General features: G+C 37.8%; 2 protein-coding genes across 2 annotated transcripts; one reads left to right on the forward strand and one right to left on the reverse strand.

Moving 5' to 3' along the window:
* Window positions 1-10030: 10030 nt before the first annotated feature.
* Window positions 10031-10282, forward strand: GSBLH_T00002446001 (uncharacterized protein; the record flags this gene model as incomplete). Its single annotated transcript, XM_013041458.1, has 1 exon — window positions 10031-10282. The coding sequence occupies one exon, from the start codon at window positions 10031-10033 to the stop codon at window positions 10280-10282; it is 252 nt and encodes an 83-aa protein (XP_012896912.1).
* Window positions 10283-10589: 307 nt separating this feature from the next.
* GSBLH_T00002448001 (uncharacterized protein) lies at window positions 10590-11624 on the reverse strand (the record flags this gene model as incomplete). Its single annotated transcript, XM_013041459.1, has 1 exon — window positions 10590-11624. The coding sequence occupies one exon, from the start codon at window positions 11622-11624 to the stop codon at window positions 10590-10592; it is 1035 nt and encodes a 344-aa protein (XP_012896913.1).
* Window positions 11625-18439: the final 6815 nt, after the last annotated feature.

An 18439-nucleotide genomic window follows, 5' to 3' on the forward strand; every position in this document is an offset into this window, starting at 1 on the left:
TCCTCCACTGTTTACCATACCATCTATGGTAAAGTAAATGCATGGTGAATTTTCAATTCACCTACAAAAGGAACCTTCAATTTTACGACATTTCTCCATGCTCATTCAAGGTTCACCTAGTAACGACACGTTCACCTGGATCAACCCGTACAAGTATCGAAACCCCTACATCACTTCCATGAATGTCCTGTTCATACCTTAGTAAAAACAACTTTTACTTTACATGATTTTCAATTGGTAATGCCCGACAGACAGATAACGCACATTGTCGTCCAAAATTCATCTCTTGTTGTCTGTGCGAGTCATGAATATTTAGGTCTGTTCCTTATTGATGATGACGAAGCCCTGGTTGTTGATGCGTTTGAAGGAGCCCTCAATGATTGTATCGCCTTCCTCTCTTCCTCAAGAACACACTTGTACAAATCGATGTTCTTTACACTTATTCTCTCACTATCGATTACAACATTGCGAAGTACTCCCGTTGCTGTGTAGTGTATCACATTCTTCTCATCCACGAAACAGTACATCTTCTGTCTGAGTTTCACGAACTTAATAATACGATGTCCATCGTGTTCATCCTTCTAAATAGGTTCCGACAGCTTCTTGTCAAAGTTAAGGAACGAGGACCACGAAGGGAATTAATTATTGTCTACTTCCTGATCGTAATAGTTCACATGTTGCTAACAGAAGTAGCTTGTGTTATCCAACTCCGAGTAGTCGAATGATATTACATCTCATACATCTTGTGAACGATACTGCCCTTGTCATTCGGTTATACGGTGAGTGAGCCATGTTCTGTCCCAGTTATTTCCCGCTATCGAATGTGTTTTTGAGCACATTGTAGTAGAAATCGTAGATGATGTATTTGGACATGTCGAGAATGGCGAACCCGATGAAGAATGGTATCACCATCTTTTCACAGGTGTATTCAACTTGACACCAATCAGATTCTCGGAATACATGGTGATTCCCGCAACATTATCATATCCATACTTCTTAATAATAACCTCGCGTTCATTCCATGTGGTGGCGAACTTTACTTTCATTCGTTTCAATTTAGTCTCCACGAATTTGCATTATGTTAATTATGCCAATAACTAGAATAGGTTTATTTCACAGTGGTGTTGGATTTGGCTCGTTTCTCACTTTGCATATTCACATATTCGAATATGAATGAAGCTTGTCTGAAGGGTATGTATGTCATACACTATAAACGAAATCAACCAAAGTAAAATAAATGAATCAATGTCGTACATATTCAGCAGCAATGGAAACAATTAAACGTTCAAGAAGCTCGATAACATGCTCATCAATATACCAGAGAACGACGGCAAAGACATATTCGTACGTGAGACAGTGGATGGCATTCATCAATATTCATGGACGATACCTTCTGGGTGTTTTGTGAAAGTCAATAATGCCACATTGTTTGAACATACACTCACATCCACTCAACCATTCAATAATCAATGCTAATTCGAATTATCTTCTGCTTTATATCTCATAATCACATCGATTCCATGTTACAATGAGAATGATGCCCTTAATCAAACATTGTGATTCCATCGAATCGATTGTGGATAAGGGATACAAGGTGAGTGTTTCAATGGATGGTGTGTGATTGCTCGATATGCCATTCATCGATATACTCAACAATCTTGTGACCCTTTTCGATACCAAACTGATAAATGGAATCGAATGGACAAATGAGAGTCATATGATCTCTGTATTCACGAATATCCCTTCTCTTGTATGTCTGAGTGATGTGAAGAGCATCACGATCGTTTTCAAACACTTGGGCGAGGTTGTTGCTTCTGGGTGCTCGTAATGGGTCGATGTGATCTTGCTTCCTCTCTCAATGCATTGGGTTCCTTTCGACTCTTGGATCGAGTGATGGGTGGTACTGGTTGTGGTTTACATTTGCTTGCCAGCAGTTCCCAATCATAACACTTCTGTGTGCTATCGCTTTCCACATTCTTCACTTCGTACATCAATGGCATGATGTGATCGTCAATGTCAATAACTTCAACCAAGTCCTGAGACCATTTGCTTGTCAATGATCGTTTTTCCAGAATGCGAGGTCTTCGTGTCACTCGAACATAATCACCAACATCGAATTGAGGTGTTGTGTCCTTTGCTGTCATGTTGGATGGTTCTGTTTTCTCCATGTACAAGATATCGTTGTTGTTGTTAAGCCAAAGGTCATTGGGTGTATATCCGATGTCTCTGTTCTTCCTTCCATTATGTCTACAAACTGTACCATCGATCAAGTCGAACCATACACCTTTCGATTGATTGAATGGAACCATGATGTCTTCCTTGATATCTCGAATTGTACGTTTATCTAGTACTGCCCTATTCGCTGAATCCATGTGATACATGGTGATATCATACTTGTCCAAGATGTTGGTACGAAAGATGGCATTGGTGAACTCGGTACTTCGATCCGAGCAACTATGCTTTGATGATTCACCATATGTCTGAATGATATCCTTCATCGCATGAGTGACTTCTGTAGCACTCTTGCTTTTCAGTTTCCGAGTCATCAAGTATTTCGAATATCCATCAATACATACAAGGACATACTTGTATCCACGATTCTTGTGGAATCCAGTACTCTTTTGTGATCCTAATACTTCCTGTATCGATTTGTGTTATTTGGAAAAGAAATCGATGAGATCGATGAAGTATATGTTTCGTTTGAACCCACTGATGATCACTCGATTGGCACCTCTTCGTTTTGCTGGTTTCCATAGTTCCTTGATCTCATTCATGCTCCCCACACACCTCGATAAATGAATCGCTTTATTCAAGGAATGAATAAGTTGTGTCAGAGGAAGAATCACAAACTGGTTATAGACTCGAAATGCATTTTCTCCACTATACACTATTTCAAATAGAGCATCACTCGCATTCAACATTGCAATTATCGTTTCGATATCATATGTACCTCGCGAAATCGATAGAGTATGGAGACTGGATCCAAATACACTCATAACTTGTAGCCATTGTGGAAATTGAGAATGTAGTATTAATCATAATGTTCAGAATGGCAATGATTTCACTCAGTGTATAATAACTAGGCGAGATCGTTACCTCTTCACCATTGGTGTTTGTCACCACATTGGTTGAGTCCACATTATTGAACATGACTTGATTAGGTTTGAATAGAACAGTCATGGAAGTGATCTATGGATTTCTGAACTTGGAAGGATTGATCCAATCGAATGAACCATTGATAGGTGAATCTTGTATGAGAATGGAATAATGCATATTCTCTCTTTACCAAAGACATCTATGATTTGAATAGACAACAATAGATGGATTTGTGATGACAATATACACATATTGGGTTTCGGTCATCACAAATAAGCAAACAAACATGTAAATACGAGAGAAATAACAATAATTCACCTTAGCTAGGTATGTCTACTGCTTTCTTGCATCCAAGTATAACTGACACCACAAACACAACAATAGAAACGAGCACTAGGTTGATAGTAGAAAGGAATTGGCGTAAGAAAGCACGAAACCTGGTTCCTGACCGATGATTGTCGACCAGACAGCCTAGGAACGATAGTCGAGCACTCAGAATCGGTTAATCGATTACAACGATGGACAAATGATCGCAATTGTGGTCATGGTGCAAAATAGCATATAAAGAAAACTGCCACCAGGTTTCACGCAAATAGTGTCATTCCCTTACTACTATTGTTCCATAGTAATGAGGTTTAAGATAGCTACAAGTTGATAAAGCATATTATTATTGATCGAAAGAGCTTTTTTTAGAGTGAAAATAGTATCAATTTTGTTATGTGACATGTATCAAATATAGATGAACTCATCAATAGAAATAGGAAGGATGAATCATTCATTTACCACAAGTATTGTTGTATTTCCTTTGATATATGACTAATCTGTATACTATAGTCTCGAGATACTTTGAATCAATACTTGGAAAATGAATATTTGGAATAGAATAACCACAAATGTGTATTGTTTCATTTTTGTGCATATTGTGTGATATGAATTGTATCAAAGCCCATAATGAATTCACATTCTAAATGTGACAACTAATAATGTTGTTAGTTCGTGTTATGAGCTGAGAGAAGGAATGAGCAGTATTAACAAACAAGAGTGTTCACAATAGTTATTCTCAATAGTATTGATTATGATTAGTTGATGTTTTGTCATTATCATCATGATTATTATTCTGTATGGGAAGATAGAATAATGTGTATTTGTGATTGATTGTATATTTTGGCTTATTAGTATATTCCATGGAATAGAATACTGTGAAAATAAGATAGGTATGTATGGAATAATCAGAAATGGCCAATATGAATGAAAACAACAATACTAGAATGTAATAGTATAGTAGAAAATAACATATGTATGAAGTAGCAATGGAAATGAAGTCATTTTCACAAATTATGACGAACAATAGCTGAAATGATGATATTTCACAGGGATCTGTTTTAGCACATCCTGATACGAATTACATAAATCATGCATAGTTTTGCTTCAAAACAAACAAAATCCAGACAAACACGATTCTGTCATTTCATTGGTTTAACACAATGTTTGATTCTGTTAAATCCATTTTCATAAAATAACTAATTCTGAGTGGCAGGAACAATACTGTTGACACTTAGTACTGGAATAACCAATCCATGAATGAATGATTGATTGATTGGAGTTTGTAGTAAATTCCGTTATTGTTAGTTGGAATGCACAATGATTGGTATATAGTGGTTGGAACTGAATGATTCATAGATATTATCACAGATTGTATGCTATATGTGAATAGAATAGTACTGGAATGATTTGTGTAATTGGTCACAATCTATTGAATGAATATGAGTTGGATGTACAAAGATTGCATAGCATGGAGATGGTTTGTACCATGAATGGATGAAAGAAAGGAGAAAAGAATAGAAGAAATAGTATTCATTGCTTAAGATCTTAATCCATTCAATGATATGTATTAGTTATTTATTACTGATGTAATACGTGATTATGATAATGAAGAGTGAATGAGAGAGAATCGAAATGAATGGGAATGTGATTGGTTGTGATATTGGAGTTGGATTCGATTCGATTTCAGCAATTCAACACTGAAAATGAAAACAAATGAATGAATGAATGAGTAATCCTACAAACATCGATTTGAATTGAGTCCATACTGTGATTATGTATATTTTGTACCATAAGAATGAATGATGGATTGTTGACAAGGAAATATCGTTAAATCTGTATAAAGTGGACCAATAATGTGAATTGCAATGGGATATTTGAATGATTATACGATCAAATCAATGAATGAATGAATGATATCTTATCTAAGAATTGATTGACAATCTCAATACACTACTCACAACCAATGATCTGTAAATCAGTAACAAGGATCTCATTCATTCATTCATTCAATCAATCTATTCTATTCTGTTCTATTCTATATTCATTCATAGTATCATATTTGATTCACTTTGGTTTGGATGGCTGATTGAATGATTGAATCAACCAACAAATCATTGAATGAATGAATGAATGAACAAAAGATTCTCTCTCTGTGGAGTGATTCACAAAACAACAAAGACCTTTATCACAACCAATGAACTGTAATTCTGCATCAATAATGTCATCGATTCAATCATTCATTCAATCATTTGTTCATGCTTTTATGACTGTTTAACGCATGATTGATTGATTGATTGATTGATTGATTGATTGAATCGATGTCTATTCTGTATACTCTTTCATAATATGAATCTATCAAACAACAAAGCAAATAATAACAATAATAACGACAATGAATTCGTTAAAATGGCACAGCAACAATAATAACAGTAATATAAATCAATGAGAATAATAATAAGACTATGTGTTCAAAAGCAATGTCTAGAACAGAAATGAAATGAAATGAAGTAATGAGCAGCAACAACATAATAGGAACGAACAATAACATGAGTAATAATCCAAATGGATGAATTGTAGCTCAATGCAGTGTCCGATATCGAATCAATACCAAATTGATGGAGAACAAACAATGTGTATGTGAATAACAAGCAATAATGAGAATAATAACAGTAAAAGGATTAAGAATAAGAATATCTGAGAACAATCCATAGCTATTGATGATTAATAATAATAGTAATCATCATAGAAAGAGATATTGAAACAATCATATGTGTAGTTTAATAAAGAAATAAGGAAAGAACCAAATCCATGATAATAATAGTCATATTATTAGTAATATGAGTCTTATTATTATAGATCAATCAATCAATCAATAATACTTACTGATCGATTCTGAATAATAGATCAATTAGATTGTTATGTGGAATGATCGAAATGAAGAACAAACTCGATATGTGAAAACAAACAAATACCAAGAATGCATATCAATTTCAAACAATCCACATAATTGAATGAATCTATGTGAATCGATTCAGATTTAAATATAAATGAAGAGAAGATCATTTGATTGTCGGTTTGCATGGAAAGATTGATTGTTGTCATGAAACATCAATCGGATTGATTTGAAATGATTTCGTATTGTAGGTTCTGATTATTGATTAAATCATTTGGTAGATTGTTTGGTCCATTGCTTACTACAACTATAACTACTACTATTATTGTTGTTGTTGCTGTGGATGTTGTTGCTGCTATTGCTACTTCTCTCTCTTTCTCCCCTACCATTCATTCATTGATTCCAAACCATCAAAATCGATAACAATATTCCTTGTCAACAAAAGAAGAAATGGAATCAATGAAAGCAAAGAATCAAGTGTTTCCTTTATGACAATCAATGATCCATTAATCTATGAATGAATGAGTGAGTAATGAAGGAAAACAGAATGAATGAATAAATGAATAATAAGGAAAAACAATAATATGTATGTCATATGATATCGGATACTGGAAGGTAGGGGAGAAAGATGGGATGATGATGATTCAACTTCATTGATACTTCGAAGTAACAATGAATTGATTGGTTATGATTTGCTTTGGATCTTCCAAGTCTAGCATCACTAACTTCTGTATAATGGAGTTTCTGTTGTCCTCGTTTTGGTGACATTGGAAAGTGGATCTAAATATTGAATAGAGATGGTAAATAGATATTCCAAATCTGTTTCAAAATGTCAATCTACTTGTATCATTGGTGTATGTTCAATCGAAATCGATTCGAGTATTGTTGATAAATAGAATGGAATTGATTTCATATGATTTTCATAGATTTCAATTCCATTTGGTAAGTTTAAGCTTATCTTATCTTGTTAGGTGATTTGATTTGATTTGATTCATTGTGTTTCATTCGATTCCGTTTGATCATTTGATTTGATTTGATTTGATGTGATTTGATTGGTTTAATAGGAACATATATCGATTGATTATGATTGGAACAATTCTATCTGGTTCATTTTACAATGATTTGTGGAATTTGTATTGTTGTTTCAAACTGATGGCACATGATTGACTCGATTATTGGTTAAAATGGATATATAATAATAATGATGATGATGATAAACATAAAACAAACAGAAATAAGCAAAACAAAACATGGAACAGTCCAAACAAATAATCACATATTTCCTTATGAGAATTGAATCAATAAGAATCGACACAATCCAATTTGTCTGGTGGATAGTGAATAATAAGATGAATGTTAGAATATAAAAAAGGAATAATTAAGAAAAAGAAAATACAAAACAGAAAAACTAAAAACAAATTAGAATCATATAATACAAAAGAAAAAGACAGAGGAATAAAATGTACAAATGTAAGAAAATAAGAAACAAAGAAAACTAAAGAATAGCAAAACAAACAAGAATAAACTAAAAATCAAAATCGAAAATGAAATAATAAAATGAACTACAATCAATTCCAAAAGTTGAAAAACAACAACAACAAATGAAAAATGGGATAATCAAAAATAGATAAGCAACATCAAAACAAAAACAAAAACAAAAACAAAACAAAAGAACAATGAATCATTGAGTATTATCCAAATTAATACTATCTCAACACACAAATATGGATTGTGTCGATTCCTATTAATTCAATTGGATTAAGTGCAATGAATCTTGTCAAAACGATTCGATTGAAGTCGTTCGATCAAGATTCATTCGAAATATGTGATTTGTGGATTCATCGGTGTACAATCACAAACAGCATATTGAATATACAATCAAACAATGGATTCCAAGAAAGCCCATTATCGAAATACTCATATTCAAACCACAACACAAATGGTTCTCACAATATGCCTCATTATTGTATTGTGATTATCAAATGCTGATTCCATATTGACTTGTTCGAATGGGATCTAATGATTTGAATGATATCAATAATAATGATAATGATAATGATAATAATGATCAGAAAAAAAGAAAGAAAGAATGAAAGAAAGAAAGAAATAAGAGTATTGTTATGCAATACAGTACAATGATAGATTCCAGCTAAACCAATGATCGAACATAATGATTTCATGAATCTCGATTGATTCAATTGCAAAACAACCATTGAGACTACAATGTGTTTGAGTGATTGTTCCATTTGGATTCGATCGAATCAATTGTATAATTCTATCAGTCGATTGGATCGCTATCAATGAATCATTCGATCGATTCTATATCATTGATAATCGAACAAATACAAATACAAATACAAATACTACTACTACTAATAATAATAATCACGAGGATTGATGGTTGAATACTCATCATCAATCTGATTCTGATTCTGATTCTGATTCTGATTGATCGATCCTATCCAATCATTCTATTCATGATCAACAACACCAAAGTGATCTAATGGTATTCAATATGCTGAAATAGACCGATGAATCATGTGGATGATGATACAATCATAATGATAATGATAATGATGATGATGAATGGAAATCGAAAACTAACCAAATACACACCATTCATTCAATCATTCATTCAATGGATCAATGGATTGAACAGCCTTTCTATTCTTATCAGTATTATTGAGTGTGAATGATGGATTGATTCTTTACGATATTCAACATTCATTTGCATTTTGAATCAGCTATCTTTCATCCATTGATTGATTGATTGAATGAGTGGTTTGTGTGATATTGAAGAATACGACATTCCATCCAAATATCGAATTGTGAAACCACGATTGATATTACTACGAACTACAACTATCAAGTATCAAACACATCCGATTTGATTCCATTATTATCAAATTGATAAATCCATGTTTTGTGACTCATTGATAAACAAACAAACAAACAAACAAACAAACAAACAAATGATAGATAGTTGGATTGACTGAATGGTGAATCCAATATGATTTCCAATGCTATTCAATCGGATTCTATTCTATTCTATTCTATTGTAGTTTCATTGCCTTGTTTTATCCATTTCACCTCTATTCTATTCTATTCTATTCTATTCTATTCTATTCTATTCTATTCTATTCTATTCTATGTATACAGTGATCGATTCCTATTCAATAAGTCAAAATCAATATCCTAATTCAATATCAATCATTGTATTGTATTGTATTGTATTGTATTATCTACCGATTTAACAATGGATTCACAAATGTGAATAATCATCCAATATCAATCGATTCCATCCATTCCATTGTGTCACTATCAAATCCAATCTTATTATTCATGATTATTATTATTATTTTGATTATTCGAAGCAAGCAGTTTCCTATCAATATTGAACAAATCCTAGTTCAAACCTATTCAAACCATCATTTGTATATTATTATTATTATTATTATTTGTAGATTGGATTCATCATTTGTGAATGTTCAATATGTGATCATTGGGTCATTGGTAATAATAACGATAATGATGATAATGATCGAAAACAATGATTGATTGATTGAAACAACAATCATAATTCAGTATCATTGTTAAAATGGTAAAGAAGAACATCATAATAATCAGGCAGGATTGATATTTTGATAATTATAGAATCATGAATTGTGATCAAGAATCGGTTTCAAACAAACAATCAAACAATCAATCAATCAATCAATGGAAATGTTCCTAAACAATGACGAATCACTGAACAAATCAAATCAAATCAAAATTATGGATTTAATGCTTGATTTAGTGGACAAGATTAGCGAGAATGGAAGAAACATCTATGAATCAAATCAAATCAATCAAACTATACTCGAAATTGATTTCGATCGAACTTTATCGAATGAAGGAAATAGATTGACATTTCGAAGATTTGGAATATCTAAATACTATCAATATTCAATATTCAGAAATACTTTCTAATGTCACTACACGAGGATAAAAGAAGCTATATCCAACAGATGTTATTGATGTTAGATTTGGAAGATCTACAAAACAAATCATTTAACATGAATTCATTATTACTTCGCATTATCAATGAACAAGATTCATTCCAATTTCTTCCTTCAAGTGCATTATAACCAAGTTGAATGGATTGTAATGATGGAAGATCTACAACAATCATTTCATTCGAATTCATTCAATACTTTCAATTATTGTTGAGAAGGAATAACGGAATGCACGATCACCTAATGTAATGGATTGTAGATTTGGAAGATCTAGGCATCATTCAAATATTCAATATCATATCAATACCTCGAATCACAAATGAACAATAACTGAAATTCCATGATTGACTTCCAATTGTTCCAATTTGAATGGATTGTAATTGTGGTAGATTCTTCAATTCAAAGTCTCCAGCATAATCACTGAAACTATATTCACCAATTTGAATGGATTCCAATGATTTGCAATTCAATATGTGGAATGATTTCGATTCATCAATTCCCCATCCATTCTTTTTCTGCGTAAATGAATTGTCTCCGATTTTGATCGTTTTCAATCGATTCAATCTATCGATTTTGAATGTTTGCACTGATCCAAAACAATCATTGCCGATTTCGATCGATTCCAAATTATACAACAGTGAAACATCCCAATCAACCAATACACAATAGTCAATCAGTTTCAAATGTTTCATTCCGATATTCAGTGGTTTGCTTCCATCGCCTTCATAAATTTCTTCAATATCACATTCAATTCCATTATACCATTCACATTCATTCACTAATTTACCATATCGATCATACACTTTTCCAATTCCAAATCGATTATCATCACACCAATATCCTTCATATTCAATACATCCATTATTATGATAACTCGTTCCATATCCAAATCGTTTCCAATTGATCATTATGCCCTTGTATACCAATATTCCATCATCATCATACATTTCACCATATCCAAATGGAATTCCAAAATTGTTTTCTGTCAATACCAATCCTTCAAATCGACTTCCATGATCCAAATCCACGATTCCTTCTACTACTTCTATGGATTGTTCTTCATTATATGAAATAGCACCAATTTGATGATTTCCAAACACTTTCAACACTTTCTGCTCATTGACCACAAATCCTTGATTCATGAATACTCCATTATTGAATCGCAATACTACACATTCTCTATTACTCAATATGAGTGAAATCCAGCCATTTGGTTTCCATTCTTTACCCAAACATCCCTGCACACTTTGAATAATGGAACTATCAATACGATAGTTATTAATAGTAGAATTGACAAAATCAGCAATGTTTTGCATGGAAATAGGAAGAAATATGGTAAAACGGTTTTTTTGGAAACAAGATCTGTTTCATTATTTCTCGATAGAACACACGTCATGAATTATTGTGTATGGCTGTGATATGCTGGTATGTTAAAAACTAGAATACATATAATAAAATCTCATTTTCTCCACCCATTTCTATTTTTCTTTATTTCGGTGCATTTCCATCTATTCATTTTTTTTTGTGTTATATTTAGATACTTATAGCTATAATTGTAAATTATTACGCATTTTCATCACCTTTATTCTCTCATGTCAGAATGGCTGTTCTATTAAGTCTATAATGGATATATGTTCTTCAAAATATATCAATTATGTGGTAGTTAATCTTGTTTTGCAACAATCGAACTCACAATAGTGAATACTGTTGGAATGGTCAGATTCGTAATAGAGAGTATGGCAGTAGTATGTAGAATGCAAAATCCATCATTTCTATTTGACAAGTGGATTATTGTATTGATTCTCTGTTGATACTTCGATTCTCTTCTGTCACAATGATCATCCATATTGAGTACAAAGAATGATATTGCAGAGAAAGGATTGTGGTTCATAGAGTAAAATGGTGAATAGGAATCATAGTATCATTAAACAAAACAATCGATTGAATAATATGATGGATGGAATCCATGAATCCTATGAATGAAAACCTTGCTTTCTATTTGATCAACAAAACAATGTGAAATGCAATGTGATTAACATAGCAATAGTATTAAATAAACAAGTAATATTGAGTGAATGAATGAATGAATATGCCATCCATCATAGAGATCTCTTCCACTCACTTCCACTCCATCTTTCCATTCCACTTCGCGAGTAGCAATCCGAGTTTCTTCATCGATCCAGTATCCTCGACCATTTCGAAGAAACGATTCTTTCGATTCATCATAAATGAATTCACCCACATAGAGGGGAATTCGATTCGAAGCGATGGTGTTGTTACCACTTCGCTTGAACTCGGTCATGATAGTTCCCTCGATTTTGCGAATGATCTCCACCAGCTTGTTACCCTTCCATATCCCCTCGAGCAGCATGGCGACCCACGTTTTCCTTCGTCATATTGGATGCCCCATCCTTCTCGTTCTCGCTTCTCGTTAAATTCACCATGATATATCAGGTGATCACTCGCATGCGAATAGATTTCCATACGCTCGCCTCGGACATGGTTTATTATACGATGAAAATTCTGGTTGTCCCAGATTTCGTCAAATGATTGGACAAATGCGACGCATCCTTTTTCAAATCTGGTAAAGTCGCCGATTTCGCTCTCGTCTGCATCCACCTCGTAGTACATTTTCAGTATGCCATTTTGGAATAGGCAAACCTTCCCAGCTCTCGTCAACGTGTATTCATCCTCGTGATCGCCTTGATAATATTGGAGGCTATACTTGCAGCCTCCAATAGTGATTTCCTTTGCTTCACCATGCGTTATGTAACCGTCCAGGAGAAATTCGCTTCCCTTAAGTTCTTGCATTCTACCTATTTGGAATCACATATTCTTAGCCTCTACTCTTTGAATCCGTAATTTGTAGCCAAATATAAAGAATTTATGAAGAAAACAGAGAGATCAGTTTATTTCCTTACACCTAAGTATTCTTCATATTTAAAAATTATGATAAAGTGCTACCATATACACATTGGATCCAAGATTTCCAAGTGAAGTACTCACTTGTGTTTCGCATCATTTTGTTCACATTTTTGTGGTTGAAATAGTTCGGAGGTATAGATATTTATAATAATAGTATCAGGATTGTTTGGAAACACTCAAAATGGAAAAGTCCATTTTGTTGTCTACTATGTCTGTATAGGTTGTATATTTATGATATCATAGTGAAATCGTGTTATGAAGCAAGGATTTGGTTGTTCACTCCACTTTGTCTAAATAGTCTATATTATCATTATTATTATTCTTTCGATAATCCAATCTATCCATCCATGATTCTAGCCAAATCATTTTGACTTGGGACTGGTTGGGTTTGAAAGCAATTCAAACTAGTAAAACTAGTAAATCGAATCAAATGGAATGGAATGGAAATTGGTTTTGGTCCAGTGATTTTCACACAAAGAACCTATCTTCGCACATCGTTAACCATTCACTCCATTTTCTATCATTTCCTTATCCTAAACCAACCAACTAACTCTAAATACACTTTCTTTCTATCTTTCTTTCTTTGTTTCAACTATCAACTCACAGCACTCTATTACTATTATTGTTATTATCAACTAGAGTCGTTTGGTTCCTCGTTCTGGATTATTCTGTTCATGTTTCTAAATCATTCCAACACCCTACACACTCTAAATCTACATTTTCCTTCTTTCCTAAACACATTTTCGATTCTCATTCAAATCCTACAACGCTTCAACCATTCCACATCTCTACAATTCCATCCATCCATCCATCCATCCATCTTCCAAACCAAACACCGCAACCATTTCTCTCTTTCTCTCTCTCAGCAACTACCAAATCGGTCTGGATCGTGGAAACGTGGAAACATCGCGACCCACGGCGCACCAGGCGTGATCGACGAGGTGGGCGCGGATGAGCGCGCCGGTCACGTCGTAGGCGAAGAGGAGGCGGAGGCGGAGGCGGAGGCGGAGGCGGAGGCGGAGGGGCTGGGTGACGGAGACCACGGTGGCGTTCTGCGCCCAGTTGGACAGGAAGAGATCCAGAGAGCCCGGTCGACTCTGCACACCTTCGTAGGGAGCCACGGACCCCACCCCATCGCCCACCAGATTCCTGCTCACTCACACCCACACCCACACCCACACCCAGAGCGAACCGGTGAGCGAGGAGGTTGGCTCACCGTCCACCACCAACACCCAACGAATTCCGACGTGGCCATCGTGGACACTCCGAATTGCCTGCCCATCCACTCGGCACTGCCCACTTCGCTCGGGACGCACTCCAGCGTGTAGGAAGTCGCGGGGATCCCACCCTCCAACACGTCCCACACATCGCGTCCCGCGGGGAACCAGACGGTTCGGCGGAAGGAGGAAGGAGGAAGTGGCGGGAGCGCGAAGCTCGCACGTGGCGGTGCAGAGATCATGGAAGGATCCGGTAATCGCCATCGCACAGTCCCACTCAATGCCCTCCGCCTGATTCCACACACACCGCATACAGAACCGCGGGGATCTTCTCTTGGCGGGAGAGATACCCGTTGAACGCGGCCACGCTCAGATAGATGGGCGCGTGCTGCACGCTCTGCACGCTCTGCACGCTCTGCACGCTCTGCACGCTCTGCACGCTCTGCACGCTCTGCACGCTCTGCAGGTCCAGGAAGCAGTTCGTGCTGGCGACCTCGCTCTCGCTCTCGCTCTCGCTCTGGATCACGGCCATCGACGCCATCCACGAGCGTCGCACCACGTAGTACCGAATGCTGGCGCCGCCCAGCTCCGCCGGCTCTGCCCACTGCACGCGCAGCGAGGTCGAGGAGAGCGCGGCCACCTCGAGGTTCTGCACCGCGCCGGGCGCGACGACATACGCGGCGAGGGTGATGGGAGAGGAGGCCTCGGAGAGGATGGAGCACGCGGCGGAGCACAGCGCCACGCGCACCCAGTAGGCCACGCACGCATCGAGAGAGAGAGAGTTCGGCTTGCTGGACGTCGCCCTCTTGGAGGAGCGCGTCGGCGGCGAAGAGCTGGGAGTGGGAGCCAACCAAGGCCTGCACGAAGAGCTCGCACCACCACCAGACCCAGCGCACCTGCGTGGCTTCGAAGGCGGCAGCAGCACGACGGGCGCGGAGGCAGGGAGGGAGGCAGGCAGCAGCACGACGGGGCGGTAGACGGAGAAGGACGCGAAGGCGGACCAGGAGGCGCCCTTGCGGACACGCCAGCTGATGGCCATCACGCTGTTCACAATGGCGCCCGCCACCAACACGGAGCGCGTCTCGAAGAACTGGCTCTGCACATTGCTGCCCATCAAGGCCATCCATCGGGGCTTCATCGGAGATGCCACTGCTCCAGGGAACCTCCATCTGCACAGACACGCTGCGCTGCGCTGCGCCTACTCCACTTCCCTCATACCAATCGCGCTCTCCACAATCCGAGCAGGCCACAACCGAACGCCAACCGAACACCAACCGAACGCCAACCGAACGCCAACCGAACGCCGGCGCGGGTCGAGAAGGTCGCGATGAGGGTTTCCGCGGGGAAGGGGAGGCCGTTTCGGGACACCAACCTGTTGGCATTGATGTAGAGCGTGCGTGCCTTCGCAAAACCGCGGGAAGGAGCCATTGAAGGCGAACGCGAAGGCGAACCCAATGGTGTAGTCGGAGATGGAGATCGCGGTGGTGGGATAGGAGAACGTGGCCTCGGCCAATTCAAACACGATGTGGATGTTCATGGGCTCGAATGGATCGTTCATCACCTCGCCCACGCCCACATTGCTCGTGCAGTACATCGTGGATTGCTTCCCATCTCCCATCGTCCACAGCGCCACGTCCCTCGCCCCATCGCCCGCCACGCAGCGCAGCGCAGCGCAGCATCGGCAGGATGGGCTGGCAGGAGCCCGTCCCCTATCGATCGATCGATCGATTCCCACTGCTGATAGGCGTTGCACCCATCCGTGATCATGCCCCACTAGTCCACATCGCACTTCGTATCCAACACTTGCCCCAAGTGCCCTTCCGGCTACCCCGCCGCTTCGTCCGCGGGGCACACCACCGCCACGCACCTCACCTCTCTTCCATTCCAACACTTCCCACACGCCCGCACCACGCACACCCCCACCTTCCCATGCTCCACAGACCCACAAATGCAGAACTGCACCGTCTTGGAACTCGCCTCCTCCCACTGGCCATTCCAGTTCACTCGGCTCCCATCAATCAGAGGCGAAGACCGTGTCCACAGCAGTTCGCATACTCCGCCTTCTTGTCCCATTCTCCCAAGTTCCACACACGCTCCGCTTCTACAAACCTACAGCTCTTGCTCCCATAGTTTGTCCTTTCACTCATCGCAAATCCGTTCTCTCTACCACACTCTACCACCTCACAATATGAAAATGAAAATACGAGAAACAGAACAGATATCCTAGGCAAGAACGTCGTGCCTGTACCAGATACCTCCCACGTTGCAAGTTATCTCCATGTATCCGCGGTCGCACATGGCATGAATGGGTTCGCCACGTTGCACAGTTTGAAGTACAGAAATTCCTCACTCGGAACACATTCCACACAGCAAAAATGGAACCAGGGTCCACCGCCATTATGGTATTGAATGCGTTCACGATACATATCTCACACACAGTTTAGTCAAAGTAACGATAGCGCACACTACACTAGCTTCTTCAAACACACCAACTTGACGACAGAACCCATCCCAGCTACAATACTTACACTCCCACAACACAACACACAAAAACACATAGAAGTCCGAAAACAAAACAAAAGACAGGACATACAAGTCCAATTCCAAATTTTGAATACATTCAAACCCAGTAAGACGAATCTAATAGCTTTGATTGTAAAACAAATGATTTCAAAAATACACAGGAATTGTGCAATTGTGAAAATAGTGTTGAAATTGGGTATGAGTGGAAGAATAGATTTCGAATAGGGAGGGAGTTGTTTTTACTGTGAAGTGGAAGGAGATGAGCGGAAATGGGATATTGTGGAATGAATAGATGGAAGAGTGTTGTTTCCAGTGGAAGCGTTTTGTTTTTCGTTCTATTCATTTGGAATTTTATCTAGATGGGATAGAAAGAAATAGGGTATGTAGAAGATGATGATAGGAATGAAAATGGAAAAGCTAGCGATAAGCAGTTTTTGGGTTATCATTTATAGTAATAATATGTAATATGTGTATAGTAGAATCGAATAGTAGAGTTTGTGAGAAAGGTGGGTGTGTCGTTGAAGAACTGAGCAAAATAAGGTAGAATACATAATATATTTTATACGAACAAATAGAGATATATTCATATTCCACTGTTTCTAGGTTTTTGGATAGTTGGTGTCCAGTTTTTGTCGTTTTGATGCACTCTGAACCTATCAGAGATTGTTATATTGCCAGAGAATACTATCCCTTATTCTAACCCATATAGTATCCCCCACCTGCCAAATAATGCAGAATATCTCCTATTTAAAGGAAGGATCGAATTGTACACCACTTCAATAGGGATACAAAGTGATTCACAATGTTGTTCTATTACGAGCATGAATAACAATAGTATACATAATACTTGCTGTTTGAGTTGGTTGATGAAAGTGAAATGCTTTGGTTCCCAACTCATTAGAATGAATAGAATTACTCACTAATAGTGATATCAGTATTGTTGATGATAAAGCTGAAATCCATAAGAATGGATACTATGGGAATGAGTAGTTGTCCAATATCAAGCTGTGAGACATATCTGGCTGATTATTTGTTGGAGACAACAATCAAACTATTACTTTTCAGATATATAGATATATATATATATATAGAAGATAGACATTGATATCTATCTATCTATCTATCTTCTTGAATTCCTTACTGAAGTTGTCCTTACAAGATATCGTGAATGAGATGTACACATTCGAATTCAAGGAGATCGGACGGTCATTCGCATCTGTCAATACCCAATCAATGGAATCCAGATTCGATTGTTCAATCACATCGATCGATAGGTTGTCCCAGGTGATCATGTTGTTCAGTCCCATCGATACATGAATCAGGTTATCGATCAGCGGACTCTTCAGACCGAATGTTTGAGCATTGATACTACTGTACACTCGGATCACACTCATGCCATTCGTGATGTCGTAGGTTCCTCTGGTTATTAACACCTCGTGTGGGGATGTCCCCGCATCGATTAATAT

This window comes from Blastocystis hominis (assembly GCF_000151665.1).
Source record: "Blastocystis hominis, Singapore isolate B (sub-type 7) whole genome shotgun sequence assembly, scaffold_20".
Taxonomy (NCBI): domain Eukaryota; class Bigyra; order Opalinata; family Blastocystidae; genus Blastocystis; species Blastocystis hominis.